Here is a 16,127-nt window from a genome sequence, read left to right as displayed (position 1 = left end):
TTGTTATGAATTCCAAGAAAACTTTCGCAGGCCGCACAGAATGTCTTCGCGGGTAGCACTTTGCCCAGGTCTGTTATAGATTAGATTAGATTAGATTGGTCTATAGCTGAGAGGTTGGATTTTTTTAGTAGGACAATAGACGTGATAGCAAAGGCAATGATATATATACATCATTGGCAAAGGGAACCAAATAATATTATTTGTAGAAACCTGGTTGTATTTGCATAGTAATGCACACAGATTTTGACAGGAAAAATACTAGTCAGCGCTCGAGATTACCGGACCACGATCTGATATATCGTCAGCATCAAGGACAACAATATACAACGTCATATCCCTATAGACCCTGCATTTCTTCACATGCCATCTCATTTTTGTCTCTATTCTAATACTATCTATACAATGCGCATTGCGCAAGGATGTAATGTACATCGCCTCTTCTTTGCATCGCCGCGGCCTGGTGTCTGATTCCAAAGACTACTTCAAGTCGTTTGGACACCTTCCTATCTTTTCATTGCATCGCAATGTTGTTGGGTATTGATAAGATGAATTTTTTAAACTGAACTGAATGCAAATCATCTCCGGATTCGTCAGTCTCGTTGGCCAGTTGGCCACGTTTACTAACAATCATTGGTGCGTAACAAGTAGCGGTAATACCCAAATATAAAACCAGAAAGAAAAACAAGCGGTCCGTGTTGTAGCTGATTAGTGGTTACTATTTTGATATTGATATATTCGTGGTCTACCGGTGTCTGAGTGCTGTTTGGCTGCGACCTGTTGCGACGGATCATTATGCCGTTTGACTTTCGCAGGTGGGTAATCAGTCTTCTTGAACCGAAGTCATCTTTAAGTTGATAGGATAGCTACTGGCAAGTGGTATACGTGTCACTGCGCCACGCGTCATGCAGTTCGGCGGTATCGTAGCTGCTAAGTAAATAGGATCACCCCGACTTATTGATACACAACTGCGGTGTGCGATAATAGACCACACTTTATTACTGGTGAATTTATAAGCATTGTGTATCGCCCCTTATGCGAATAAACCATTCATTAGCCCATTTCAAATCTGTACAGAGTACACACACAGTGCATGCTGTACCACAAACCTTAACTCATCGCGCAATAAATTTTGTGATTCCCGATTCCCGGGTCTGTTTGCTTGTCATGATTAATGTCGCAGTGACACGGTATTTGAAAATTCGGTTACCCACGTTTGCTCCTGATTAAGCGGTCGTCAAAAAACTTGCAGTGAGGTGAAGTAAATTTTGTAATATAAATATAAATATGCCGAACCTGACGTGTATAACAGTATCCCGAAGGCCATCCGACAGTTTACGAGCATGTCCACATTCAAGTCATAATACAAGCAATTTCTACTAAAATACTTGTCCGCTCTCAAGATTACCGGACCATGACCTGACCTATCGATCTCGCCTCCCGTGGGCCGTGGCCGTGACACGCCACCCCATTTTTTGTCACTTGTTAGTTGTTATTATATTATCTTCTTTACTTTTCATTCAGTGTGCATGCCTCCTCTTTACATCGCCGTAGGCGAAGGTGGGTGTCTGATACCAAAGACTACTCGAGAGTCCTTTCAACACCTTCCTATCTTTTTCATTGTATCGCATTTTTGTGGAGTATCAAACTCGATAAAAATTGCTAATAAACGGAACTGAACTGAATGGATGCTGGAACAAAAGAATAAACTCGTATTGAAATAAATCAAACTTATACTTTTCACAAACTTCACAAATTTTCAAAGAGATGAAGTCCACCTTGGATGCTTTTGTGAGCTATGCTCACCTGTTGTAAGCCGCTGACATATGGTTTCCATGTTATGATCTTATGCATCGCTTGAAACTCAAAACCAATGTTTTTAATTTCAGATTGGATATCTATAGGAAAGTTCCGAAAGATTTAACACAACCTACGACCGCAGGAGCCATAAGTAATGCCTATCTCGCCATGTGGCATTCTGTCCATAAATTTAAAAGCACATCTTTTACATTTCAGTATCTGTCATCGGATGTATGTTCATGTTCTTCTTATTTATATCAGAACTCGCTAGCTTCCTAGATGTTGAAGTGTAAGTATGATTTTCAATCTTGTACCTCGTCTATTCCATGATAATGTCACATTTCACCAGACTGCTTGGTGTCACCTACCTCTCTTTGATTATTTTTCTTTATTAAAAGGTCCAATGAATTGTATGTCGACGATCCTGAGTCTGGCGACACCATCCCCGTATTCTTGGAAATATTTCTGCCCAAATTACGTTGCGAATGTGAGTTGAATTTATTAGTAAGCTTCAATCTGCTTGATAATGTTCATTTGTTTTGCGATTTAGATGTTGGCGTTGACATCCAAGATGAAATGGGCAGGCACGAGGTTGGTTTTGTCGAAAACACAGATAAAATACCTGTGAATGGGGGCGAAGGCTGCTTATTCACGTCTTCATTCAAACTCAATAAGGTTCGTATACCTATACAAGTACTTCTAACTGCTCTGATCTATGGACATCTAGAGAAACTTGATGATTTTCAGCGACAGTGTATCTCCTTTTACTTGCAGTTTTTATATTGTTTCGCACCCATCGAACGTATAATCAAGTTGTGGATAGATTCGTATCAATATTAATGCACTAATATCGGCCATTTTTTGTTAGTCACGGAGATGCATTATGAAGGGCTTCGTCCCTATCATTTCACAGGCCGAGTACTTTCAGACCACTAGTTTTAGATTGCAAATGTAATAGTTATGGCTTATATTAAAAGGTTTTCCATGTACTGTCGCATCCATTTTAGGTTCCCGGGAATTTCCATGTTTCGACCCACAGCGCGGCCAGTCAACCGCAAAATCCCGATATGACGCATGAAATTCGAACTTTAAGATTCGGGGAGAAAATTGAGGTGAGTGATCTGTCTTCCACATCCGAAATATTTATCTAAATCGGTGATTCCCAACCGCGGCCCCCAGGTAGCCTTCTTGCGGCTTCCAAAAATATTAAGAAATCGAGTTATGACAAAAACAAAATTTATATTTATGAAGTACCCTTGCTTGGCTTGGAGTCTTGAGATTTTAATTAATATTGCAGGAAAGTCATGAGTAGACTGTTATCGTTACGTCACTGTTGTTTCAATGCAATGTGCCATAACTTTCCAGTTGAACGAGCAGTAGCTATAGTATAGATATAGGTAAAGACAGGACCATAACTGCGACACGCCAAACCCCCAATGTGAGCAGACAGGACAACAAATTGATAGGAATATATATGCGATTCCCCATCATATTGACCTATTTTATCATGAATAATCGAAAATGTTCGCGCTTCTAGCTGGCTCACTAAGCAGTACAACTAGTTTCGTGGCAAAAGCGAACAAGGTGACAGGAGTAGGTTTATCACCCTATGGGAGCCCAAGACCAAAGTTCATTTTTTTTGGGGGGGGGGGGGTGACGAAGTGCTGTTTCGTTCCTGGCAACCAGTATACGCCCAAAGATGTTTAATTATTATTGAGGAGCCCTAACTTTTCAAACACACCTCCCTCGGCTCTACCTGTAAAACTGATAACGTGAGCAGATAGTGGATGAAAATTCATGGCAATATAAATGCAACTCCCGATCATATTGACCGATTCAATCAGGAATTGTAGAAAATATTCGCGCTTCGTGCGTCTATAGGCGATCAAAGGTGACTTACTAAACCGCCCTGAAGGCAGCATAATTGGTTGTCCTAAGGCTCAGGACCGAAGCGTCCCAATAATTTGATAGGCAATAAAACTACTCCGAAATAGCCACCAAAGGTCGATTGTTCTGAACAATTGGAGCGCAGCAACACAATTACAATTATCACAACAATGGCCAATGGCGTCAAGCGATTGATCGGAACAATGCATATTTTCATATTTGGATGCCTATTTTGGGTCCGTTTCATTGCCCTGGTATTCGTGCGACCCCGACCGTACTCTGAAATTCGAAATTTGGCCCTGACACCGAAAAAAGGTTGGGAACCACTGATTTAAGTAATATTGGGTCAACTCAGTGTCTGTTGTACTTGCATTGTGTTCATAAATTCATGTTACCATTGAACTGATGGGGGTTAGGTTAGGGTTTTTAGTTTGTTACTGACCAGTCACTCGGTCGAGCTGTCACCCAATATACCTGCTCTTTGTTTGCAGAATATGATCATTAAATAGTATATTCATATTGAAATGAACCCGAATATTTTCGGCTGACACTCGTCAGGGGTAATCGTCAGCAACTAGTAGAGAATTGGAAAGAACATTGTATATCAACAATCGTATCACAAAATATGACGTCACCAGCATGAAATTTCGAATTTTCGAAATTTCGACACCTGCATGTCAAATAACCTACGGTACTCTTGTAATTAACCACCCTCGTATATATCTGCCTATCGCCTCGTCCATGATTCTCAGTCACATATGTGTCGTTAGATTTAAGGAATTGATGTGTGACAATAGTACGTTGTGTTACAGACCGTCAGCAGCAAATCGCGCGCGTTTACCTCGTTAAATGGGAAGAACAACTTGAACCAGCACGGCAAGTTCAAAATGAGATTTAACCTGATTATAGAGTCTATTTTCACCGATCATGCATTCATTTACTTTTCGTTAAACGAGTAATATTTGATCTTACGCTTATCCGCCCAAAATTTTCACTCTAGTGCATTCAATTGAACGGACACAATATTCTTGACTTGACGGTGGTAGTTGGAAAAACTAAAGTAAAGTAAAATGCGTAGCTAGAAGATACCCTTGAAGGTACAGAACTTCACTGCGCAATTAAATAATGTATTCATTTTAAAATAAACTTGAGTATTTTGACTGACATTCGTCAGCAACTAGTATAGCATTCAAAATAACTTTGTACATTGATAGCTGTATCACCAAAATTGGAGTCTCAATATGAATGTATTATTCAATTATAGGTTGATTTTTTCCCCACAGAATATTTGTGAGGCCGTTACTGGCTGGAATATTCTAATCCCGTGGTTCTCATCGCCACCGTATCAAGCGCTACACATCTTTATCGCATCCCTAAAGAGTAAAAGTCATCAGTATCCTTAGCTTTTCACTGTTCTGTAGTGTTCGAGTAGGTTTTATCCACTTACTCAAGTAGTTTGGCATGTATACTACTTTAACTTCCATTTTTTTGCCCCTGTTCTAGATTTTCATCGGATCGACTTTATTCGGATTTTTTGTTTGCGTTCCACAAATCTGGGTGTGACCGACCAGTGGTCCACCATCGATCATAAACGGTCACAGAAAATAGATTGGCTGTCGATTTTGAGCTGTTAAGTCATGAAATTTTTCACTATCGCCGTTCATTGCAGCCTTGTCATCTCATGACTACATCATGAAAATCGTGCCAACCGTCTACGAAAACTTGGGAGGCCGCATGCAGTACGCTTACCAGTACACGTCTGCGTACAAGGTAGGGATTTCTCGTGCTTGCCTCTGATTCAGTTGCAAAGAAGAGTGTTGGTCGTCTCCAATTTGATGTTGAGCTGATACTAAAAGGTGATATTTTTCTTCCTAGAATTATATGGCTTACGGTCACGGACATAGGATGATGCCCGCGATATGGTTCAAGTACGAGCTCATGCCGATCACTGTAAGCTATAAAGAGCGACGCCAACCCTTCTATCATTTTATAACGATGGTAAGAACTGGTGTTTGGCATATTTAGTGTCTAGATAGGCAGAAAGCTGTTGTCGTTCCGATTCTAAGTTGGAGAGAAAAAGAGATGGATTCATTTCTGTGATTGTGCAAGAAATAGATCAATGAAATAAGTATGCAGAGGTAGTCAAAGGTAGCCGGTACTGTTACTGAAGTAGAAGTAATGTGAATTTATGCTCACCAAGTAGAAGTTGGAATTTCCAAGAGATGTCAAAACTTCTTCAAGAGGAAGTAGATTGAAGTGTTTAGTTGAATAACGTAGATTTGATATTGTGTCGTAGACTTTTAGCAGTTAATCAGTGGTAGCTGCTTTAGAAATTGCAGGATATATCTTTTCATACTGCACAAAATGACGAATGACACTACTCAATGTACTCATAGGCGCGATTTTAAGAAGTATATTCAGTTACAGTGGCCATTTCGCGCTGTTCCCTCGACACTCATAAATGCAATGGAAGCTTATCACATAACTACTTCCTATTTTTCAAAATGAAAAGCGAATAAAGTAAGTAGTGGTGCTTAAAAACGAAGAGAAAGACGAAATAGTCTAAAAAAGCAGTAGTTTGCTGTAAAACACCGGCAGGCTTTGTGTGATTATTTTGCTTTGAATTACTCGCCAAGCACGTATCATGATTGTCACTCTGCTGCGCGTATGGCATTGTATTGCTTGCTGATTATTTGCTTGCTCCATTAACAATGTACGGTACATTGTACAAGTACTGTACAGAAATGCGATATCGATATTCATCGGCCTTGTTGCCACAGGCGTGGTTTTTAATAGTGTCACAACTTCGCTACCTTATGATGTTCCAAGACGTCAGCTCGTTTGAAATAAGAATAATTGAAATGCTTGCCCACAACGCGCCTGTGGTAGTCAAGTTAATCGACAGTATCTTTCGCCAATATCGTTTGCGTACTGTTTCAGGTATGTGCGATCATCGGGGGTACGTTTACTGTCGCCGGCATCGTGGACTCTTTTATATTCTCCGCCACTGAGATGTACAAGAAATTCTCAATGGGAAAGCTGTCTTGATGAAATACGAGTTTATCTCGTGAGGTTCTCGTATCTTATGAAATGAACCCTAGGCTATACGGGCGAGCTGAGACTATTGCTATGTCATTAGCTTGTCTTTTTTTATTTTTTCATTTTGAACTACCATCTGACATACACACTATCTGTGCGCTCTTCCGGTATCTGATTTCCTTGTTTTACCAGATCATCTCTGCCGCTTACCCTGGACATTTGAGGTTGTTTATGTTTTTAAAAATGCAGTGTCTCATGACTTTGTAGTTTGCGATGTAGCAATTCTTGATGAGATTACTTTATATCCGATGGCTGATATATGACGATGCAGTTTGGAGCTGCGTGTTTGGCTCCCAAATATATATTTACTATTTATTTTGCGTCGGAGCTCGTCATTGGTAGCACTTGCGTCATATGTGGATGTTTAGTGGAACTGCAGTTGGCGGGTGTGGTATTTATGATGCAGAGAATAGGTTAGGGTTGTCCTGTTAGGCCGCAACTTGCAGGCGGTTGAGTATACAAAGCTGCATGAGCAAGCTGCAGCATCATGCGTGATCCTAGATTCTGTAATAAGTATGTGCTGACTGAACGTTAGTCGGGCAACAGGGGAAAGCTGTCGAACGTTACATTCGATTTTCATGAGAAATATGCATATTCCCAACGGTATGCCTACTTGGTACAGACATCAATTTGTGGCATCTACGGACTGGTAATGAACAACCAATATTATACTACAGCTTTCTTAGCGTTCTATAACTGATAAGTATCACAGCAATATCAACATATAGTTTGGTAGTGCAATAGCCATCATATACATGTATTACCAAGTGCCGCAATGCACTCGCACGAGTAGAATGCTGCCGACGTGTACTGGGCTGTTGTTTTACGTGGCGATGCTGGTAAGGATTTGTTGACGTTGGTAAGGTATGTAGTGCCAGCTGTGCAGCTAGTTGATTTGAAACGCCACAGTGGATGGGCGATTTCGCGGTGGAGGAGCACGATGGAAGGAAAAGACTCTGCAAGTCACCGCCAGGAGAGTCGTAAAAATGAGCACCTGAAGGCAAGAAAGTCGGCAAAGAAACAAAAATCGAATAAAAAAGGGAATGCCTCGAAACGAGTAATAACCAATAGGGAGCCAAAAGTCACAAAGTCCGCTTCGCAAAGGTACTGGGATGACCTGAAAGCAGATATAGCTGGAGAATTGGAAAAACATTCGATCTTATTAGCGGTGGTTCTGGTGGTGTCGTTAATGCTGTCAACGCTATATTTTGCGGTAGAGAGTACGGACCCGTTCAAAGATCTTCCGCCGATTACAGATGTGGTCAGTTGATGGGTCCCAGTTTCATTTAGTGCACCTACTAATCTATTTTATAAACAATAGATCAGGTTCAAGTTCACTCAAAATGGAAAAGACTTGGGTGCCGTTGAATTCGGACTATTTGGATCGACGTGCCCTCTAACGACGAAAAATTTCATTATGCTGTCAACTCATGAGAAAGGCTTTGGATACAAAGGATCAAGGATCCACATGATTCTTCCGATGCACGCAATTATGGTGGGTTCGTCTTATTCTGATTGTGCGGCTGTACTTTGTTGCGACAGGTCTATGTCACCTGCAAACGTGCAAATCTAAACGAATGCGGGCATTAATTTGCGAGGTTATTCTTGGATGACTCTGTTTTGTATTAGTGTAAAATAACCTCACTATAACAAAACCCACCATTTTTCGCTTCTTTACTGATATGCGATTACTGCTAAACATTCAACAGGGTGGCGATATTACCGAGGGAGACGGTAGCGGCGGGAAGAGTGCGTTGGGTCAGCCTTTCGAGAAGGAAAACCTGTCGGTTCGGCATACAGGACCGGGATTTCTCGGAATGCTGAGCTTGGAAAACAACCGAAAGAGCAACAAGACTTCAATATTTTACGTAACGACTCACGAAGTACCAAGTTACGATAAGGTTAACGTCGCCTTCGGATACGTTATGGATGGTATGTGCTCTGATGATGATGCTCTGATTGCACAGCCCTACACTTTTCTAACTTACTGCCACACCATCACTTGTTAAGGTATGGACGTCATCAATAAAATCCAGCAGTCGAAAGTTGCGGATGATATGTCGCCGAAAGAGAATATCACAATCACGAAGGCAACGCATATGCTATATAATTGAAGATGGGAACGACAATTGTTGTACGGAGCAGGAGAATTTTTACAGGAATTTTCAAATCGGTGTGCAATGAAAACGGGAAAATTTTATCGGTTTTGTTCCATGTAACTGTAAAAATACTGTTTATGTTGCAATCTGGCTTCTCGCTCTGATTTATAGCACCAAGAAATGTGTAGCAATCACCAATCACTGACAGCAGAGCCTTCGCCGTGCAATAGACAGGATAGGATGAGGTCACCTTTTTATACGACAGTGGTTGCCAAATTTTAAATTACGGTCCCCTAACAGAAAATTTTCGAGATTACGGACCCCTAAATCTTTCAATGATATCCCAATTCTAACCCACATTTCTGCAAAACGACGACGCTTTTTCAGATTTTTCATTTTTTTTTTTTAGATGAAGACTGTCTAGTATGCAGTGGGCCTATACTATATAGTGTCGTTTACCTGATTTGCAGGGGAGGCGACTGGCGCAGTGCGCCGTCACGACACCAATGGTTGTTGGTTCGAGTCTCGGCTCTGCCATGTTTCTCTGGGCTCCACATCGCTGACCCAACTGCGTATGCGGTGTCGTACGAAAAGCCATGCCGAGCGAGATAGTGTAATGGTTATGCGTCCGGCTTCTCGAGCGGTAGGTCGTGGGTTCGATCCCCGGCCGGGTCATACCAAAGACTCGAAAAATGGTATCCGCAGCTATCCTGCTAGGCGCTCAGCAATCACGGATAGCATGGAGGAGAAAAAAAAACGGCACAAATGACCAACTGACCATGAATAGACGATAAACGTCAAAATACGTACAATAAACAACTAGGGATGGTGTGAACGTGAGGTTCACGTTCGCGTTCTGTGTGTGAACCTCGGAAATTTAGAGGTTCGCGTTCACAACAGAACCTTGGTAGGTTCTGCACTGTGAACCTTTTTTGGTCAATTGTAAATTTCATTTCATTATAAGATCTTTGATTCATATTTATTGCATTTCAACGGTGGGCCAAGCTATGCATGGCGCTGGCAGCATAACAAATCAACACTAAACGAGCATGCACCGTAACAATCTTAAAAGTTTTACTTGCTTTGTTACAAAAATTTGCTCGAAATATCCAGCTTTCCGTTTGTGAATATTTAGTGACTCTCTGCTGTGAGCTTGACCCGCAATCACACAACATCACGAGCGAAATACGTAATCAGCGAATGATGCTTATTAAACAATCAATGACATTGATATCGTTTTCTGATGTAAAAAATGTAACAGACGTACGGGGCCAATCTTGACTTCATATCTTCACTGTTTCATTTAAACCAAATCCGTGCGATTAAGGTGTTGGCTACTGTTCTATAACTTGTTGTTGTTTGCGGTATTGGTAGCGAGTATAGAAACCCGTTTTACACTCTGTTCAATAGCAATGATGTAGCAATACTCAGAGGCCGATAATACATTGTCTGGTCTGGCTAAGACCATTGAGGCGTAAGCATATATTCCCAGGTTAATCCTCGTCGAAATTGTTGGCAAAGCGACGGAATGTATTGATTTTATGGGATCATTATATCCTTTGATTACCGCGGTTGATACATTTAGCGACGTTTAAAACGCCAATATATACTTCAGCACTGTGGCATTATGTGGCTCGAGTCATCCCTCGGTATCGTGTACATTAATATAGGCTATCACTTCATTGAAAGATAGGTTTAGAATTAGCAATATGACGTCACGTGACGTCATGAGGTTCACGTTCGCGTTCACACAGAACCTTTCAAAAAGGTTCGCGTTCACACGAACCAGAACCTTTCAGAGGTTCACACCATCCCTATAAACAACCTCAACCTGATTCGCACCATACGCTATAATGTTTGGATACATCGCCATAAGGATCAACAGTTATTGCACTACTTTACAACATTGGAATGAGCGTGAACAAGCAAACTTTGTTACGAAAGAACGGCGTTGGTCTGATTTACATCCGACGCTATGATGTAAATCTGATAAATGCACACATTTCCCACTCATATGTATAGCTAATTTTACAGAGTACAGTTTACAGTCTTTACGCCATACAGTGTAGCCGAGTATGGAATCATGCTCACTGCTCAGTGCTCAGCCATGCAACATATCGACACTAGATCGTTATTATTCAAACTGATGTTTGATTATGCTTAAAATGTAGGGATGGTGTGAACGTGAGGTGCACGTACGCGTTCTGCGTATGAACCTCAGATATTTCGAGGTTCACATTCACAAACAAACCTTGGTGGGTTCTGCACTGCGAACCTTTTTCATAGATTACAATTTTCCACATCATTATAACATTTTTAGTTGAAATTCTTTGCATTTCAACTTCAAACCTCTCTATACATGGCGCTAGCAGCATAAACATCAACACTGAACTCGCATCATTCATGCACCATGTCAATCTCAAAAAGTTTACTTGCTTTGTTACAAAAGTCTTCTCGAAATATCCAGCTTTCCGTTTTTATGAATATTTAGGGACTCTCCGCTGGGAGCTTGACTAGCAAGAGCGAAATACGCTACATGTAGGAATGTAGGTAGCCAGCGAATGATGCTTGTTCAATCAATCAATGAAATTGATATAAAGAATATATCGCTGTAAACAATCCAGCAAGCGTACGGGACCCATCTTGATTTGGTATGTTTAATGTATCGTAAAAACCAAATCCGTGCGATTGTGGTGTTGGATACTGTATAATTGCTAACGGGGTAATATCGGTAGCAAGAAACCCGTTTGCACTCTGCTCAATATCAATGTAGTGATAGTCAGACGCCGAATACATTTTTCGGTCTGGCTTACAGGCCCATGGCAAGTCCTTGTCGAAACTGTTGGCAAACCGACGGAAGATATTGATTTTATGGGATTATTATATCCTTTGATTGACCCAATTGATACATTTGGAGACGTTTAGAAAGTCATCATGTACTTCAGCATTGTGGCATAATGCGGCCTGTAGGGATGGTGTGAGCGTGAGGTTCACGTTCGCGTTCTGTGTGTGAACCTCGGAAATTTAGAGGTTCGCGTTCACAACAGAACCTTGGTAGGTTCTGTACTGTGAACCTTTTCATATATTACAATTTTTACTTCATTATAACATCTTTTGTTCAAATTTATTGCATTTAAACTGCGGGCCACTCTATGCATGGCACTTGCAGCATAAAAAATCAACACTAAACGAGCAATTACCTTGACAATCTCAAAAGTTTTTCTTGCTTTGTTACAAAAGTTTGCTCGAAATATCCAGCTTACCGTTTGTGAATATTTAGTGACTGTCTGCTGTGAGCTTGACCTGCAATCACACAACATCACGAGTGAAATGCGTAGTCAGCGAATGATACTTATTCAACCCATCGATGAGATTGGTATCGTTTTATGATGCAAAAAATCTAGCACGCGTACGGGGTCAATCTTTACTTCATATTTTTACTGTATCATTAAAACCAAATCCATGCGATAGAGGTGTTGGCTACTACTGTATAACTTGTTAATGGGGTTATATCGGCAACAAGTATAAAAACCCGTTTTACACTCTGCTCAATATCAATGTAGTAATATTCAGATGCTGAATACAATGTCTGGTCTGACCTAGACCGTAAAGGCGTAAGCTTGTATTACCTGGTAAGTCCTCAATGCTGTCTGGCTAAACGAGAGAGTAGCTGAGGACGTAACAATGCTGTCTGGCGAATCGAGAGAGTAGCTCAAGAGAAAAAGAGCCAGAAACCATTGTTGCGTCACAATGTCAATCTCCATAACAATGAAAAATTCGAGGCTGATTGTGGGAGTTCCAGGGACACGAGCGGAATAAAATTTATATTTTCGTAATCAGTGCAGAGTCAGCTTTCGATTGATACCCGTTTTACCAAATTTAATGCTCGTCAAGCCGGTCAAAAATGACCGTCAAATTGCCTGTAGCCAAATGGAAATTGTGACGTGATACAATTTCACTGAGGCGTGAGATTTGGCTGTGTCGACACCATATAGGACACTATGGTGCTATTATGTGGCCGAGTCGTCGCTAGTTATCGTGTACGGTGTACCCTTACCCTGTACACCGTACAGGGTACACACTGTGTCACATTGATACAGGCTAATTAGGCTATCACTTCATTGAAAGATAGGATTGGAATTGGCAATGTGACGTCACGTGACGTCATGAGGTTCACGTTCGCGTTCACACAGACCCTTTCAAAAAGGTTCGAGTTCACACGAACCTGAACCTTTCAGAGGTTCACGCCATCCCTAGTGGCCTGTATCGTCGCTAGGTATCGTGGACAGTACATTACTATATCACTTCACTTAAATCTAGGGTCGTAACTAGGGTTAGTTCGGATATCAATAATTTTCACTATCCGGATAACGGATATATCCGTATATTTGGAATTTAGCTAACCGGTTAACCGGATAGTGAATCCTAAGTGAGATAATCGATGTCACGAGGTCTGCATGAAAAGTGGATCGCAAAATCATTACACAGTGTAATTGCAGCTCCCTCCTTATAAAGCACACCGCATCAATAGTGGCATCCTGCAGCCGGGACCGGAGTTTTGTAACAAAGAGTCCACACGTATTAAATGCTCTTTCTGCTTCCACAAAATGGGCTGAATTATAGTAGGCTAAGCAAGGCTGAATATAGTAGGCAGCGCTTCCTTTTTGCCCATTCTTCTGTTTAGGTGTCCAGTACTGCAAGGACGAGTAGCTGATACCGGAATTGAGGCCGACATGATAGCTCGCTCTAATTCCTCCATGAGAAATTCACATGATCAGGCCCGTAGCCAGCCGAAAAATAAGAGGGGTGTTTTAAATAAAAGGAGGTGGTTTCGATTTTTTTTCGAATTTAGTATCAGCGGAAATCAATTACGCTTGCACGCACGAACATGTTTCCGGAATGCGAACATTCGATGTCATTCAGTTTCGCAATGTAACTCATTAATCACAATCGCTGATCATAATATTCTCAGCGGCATATTGTCTCCAAGCCACCAAGAGATAGGAGCCAACGCATGCCAGCCCCGAGACTATGGTTACGCCAGCGATTATATCGTTCGCACCATGCCTATTGCAGATGCGATTACGCAGGCCAGCGAAATATCGTGAGCACCAAGCCAATGCAGATGCGATTATGTAGGCCAGTGATGGTGTAATGTCCACAGACCATATTGCAGATGTGATTCTGCCAGCGGAACTATAGGCTTGTTGAAGACTCGAAAAACCAGGCCAACAACGATAGCCGAGTTCGCGGCAATCAATGACCTAATTTGGCGATCTTCTCAGCGGGAGATTGCGTCGCGTTACACAGTGCATTGACGTACCCCGCTAATTGTCGACACGCTTCTCGCTAATTGGCCGCGCGAAACACTGATAATACGACTTATTGAAGCTTCCTAAAAGTTTAAAACACATTATTAACGATACTATTTTATCCGGTTAACCGGCAGATTTATATCCGGATATCGGATACTAAAAACACCTGTGGTTAACTGGTTAACCGGTTAACCGTTATCCGGATAATCCAACCCTAGTCGTAACTATGCAATATGACGTCACGTGACGTCATAGGTTCACGTATTCGCGTTCACACAGAACCTTTCAAAAAGGTTCGCGTTCACACGAACCTGAACCTTTCGGAGGTTCACACCATTTACTTTCCAAATAAAATATCAAATCATTACAACTCAACGGTCGCTAGTATTAGTCGTATATGTAAACTACACAGCTGCTCTGTATGGTTATTCGTAACCGCTGCTCGCAATATCTGTATCGTGTAGATTTCGGGTATACGAAACGTGTGTTGCCTTACGACAGTGGTTCTCAACCGGGTGTCCGCGGGGGGTCCGCGAAACATCTAAATTTGCAAAATGGTTGAATTTGTATTTCTTGAAATTACGGAGATCACGAGGCAGTTTCGCTTCGTAAGTGCTAAATCTCCAGGAGTCACATCAACAGAATGGCCTTCTGAGATGAAGCATCCTACTGTGCAAACTCATTTAAATTACCAAATTGCCAATAGCCTACAGATACCTACATGCTACTGTTGAGAGGTGTGTTGTTAAGGTTTGTGGAAAAAAATTGGAATGTAGGATCAATCAGACAATCGCGGTGACTTCGATATGTTTGCAAAATTCCATTTTCTCCTGTAATATATGTACATTATACATAACCATTATTCCATAATAACTTCAAGATGGGCTGCCAGATAGAAATGACTAGACTGGACGAGGGACGTATAATAAGTTAATTGAAATCTATTTCTCAATTTTGGTGACATATATGTTGTGATCATACCCAAAGGTGTGATCGGAAGCATTTCGCGTTATTATTACATTCCCCACCATCTATCTTTGTGAGAATGGAGTTTCGACACTAGTTCAGATCAACTCGAAGGAGCAGATTTTCAAGGCACGATCACCTATATTTCAAGAAATGCATCTACAGAATTCGCTTTGAAATAACAAAAGTCCACTCAAATTCTATATACATTATACATAGTATGGTGTTATCTTAAGGAAAATGCAATTTGTTGCTGGTAATCCGTAGCCTACAGTTAATATTTGCACAAGACAGATGAGGGTTTCACGATAATTGAGCTAAATTTGAACTAAAACTTTGGGGGTCCGCGGTGGTCCGTAACGGTTCAAAAGGGGTCCGCGAAGACAAAAGGGTTGAGAACCACTGCCTTACGAGAAGCATGATACGTTATAGAAGAATTTCGTGTTCATTTAACGTATTCTTTGATGGTCCTATTTGAAGGAATCAATTGGTATTTCATCATTATTTACTAAACATTTGAATCTACTGCAGTCCCTCGCTTATGTATCACGTTGGCATACTTAGCAAGAACGAAATCGGTATTAGTTGGGGAAACAAATCATCAACGATAAAGTTGCGCATTGGATATCTTTTGTTGTAGCACGCAATTACATAACATCACAATTTTCAAAATCTTTAGTCTTGTGATGCAGCCTCACCAACGGCGATTGCGCAAAGTGGAACAATATATTGCCTTCAAATATGCGTTATGCTCAATTTCAAGGAAATGAAATAAATCTAAACATCAACGACCGTGATTACTTTGTCAATATATTCGTAACCGCTATCGCCTACTTCTAGATTTTTCTGTAATATCGCGCGTTTCCGAAGTAATCGTGATCCATATTGTTGATACAGTATGAACGCACCACCTCAGATTGCGTTACCCAAACATCATAACATTCTTTTGATTCGTTATGCGTCA

The 16,127-nt window shown here is 41.1% G+C and overlaps 2 protein-coding genes across 2 annotated transcripts; both read left to right on the top strand.

Moving 5' to 3' along the window:
- Positions 1–654: 654 nt before the first annotated feature.
- Positions 655–7,098, top strand: LOC145449215 (endoplasmic reticulum-Golgi intermediate compartment protein 1-like). The gene is made up of 10 exons (XM_080327688.1): positions 655–812; positions 1,887–1,948; positions 2,014–2,086; positions 2,196–2,284; positions 2,348–2,472; positions 2,805–2,909; positions 4,497–4,560; positions 5,354–5,454; positions 5,560–5,682; positions 6,625–7,098. The coding sequence occupies exons 1-10, from the start codon at positions 793–795 to the stop codon at positions 6,730–6,732; spliced, it is 870 nt and encodes a 289-aa protein (XP_080183814.1). The 5' UTR covers positions 655–792; the 3' UTR covers positions 6,733–7,098.
- A 405-nt stretch (positions 7,099–7,503) lies between these two features.
- On the top strand, positions 7,504–9,028 carry LOC145449216 (uncharacterized). Its single transcript, XM_080327689.1, has 4 exons — positions 7,504–8,044; positions 8,105–8,278; positions 8,493–8,715; positions 8,794–9,028. The coding sequence occupies exons 1-4, from the start codon at positions 7,724–7,726 to the stop codon at positions 8,895–8,897; spliced, it is 822 nt and encodes a 273-aa protein (XP_080183815.1). The 5' UTR covers positions 7,504–7,723; the 3' UTR covers positions 8,898–9,028.
- Positions 9,029–16,127: the final 7,099 nt, after the last annotated feature.

The sequence above is a fragment of the Botryllus schlosseri genome, chromosome 10 (genome assembly GCF_051294905.1).
Source record: "Botryllus schlosseri isolate E-star chromosome 10, Bs_hap1, whole genome shotgun sequence".
NCBI lineage: Eukaryota > Metazoa > Chordata > Ascidiacea > Stolidobranchia > Styelidae > Botryllus > Botryllus schlosseri.
This window is presented reverse-complemented; position numbering and strand designations above follow the sequence as displayed.

Coding starts and splice junctions, on each gene's coding strand:
- LOC145449215 (XM_080327688.1), top strand. CDS start 793: ATGCCGTTTGACTTTCGCAG. Junction 1,949..2,013: donor TACGACCGCAGGAGCCATAA/GTAATGCCTATC, acceptor TTTACATTTCAG/TATCTGTCATCGGATGTATG. Junction 2,087..2,195: donor AGCTTCCTAGATGTTGAAGT/GTAAGTATGATT, acceptor CTTTATTAAAAG/GTCCAATGAATTGTATGTCG.
- LOC145449216 (XM_080327689.1), top strand. CDS start 7,724: ATGGAAGGAAAAGACTCTGCAAGTCACCGCCAGGAGAGTCGTAAAAAT. Junction 8,045..8,104: donor TTCCGCCGATTACAGATGTG/GTCAGTTGATGG, acceptor TATAAACAATAG/ATCAGGTTCAAGTTCACTCA. Junction 8,279..8,492: donor TTCCGATGCACGCAATTATG/GTGGGTTCGTCT, acceptor AACATTCAACAG/GGTGGCGATATTACCGAGGG.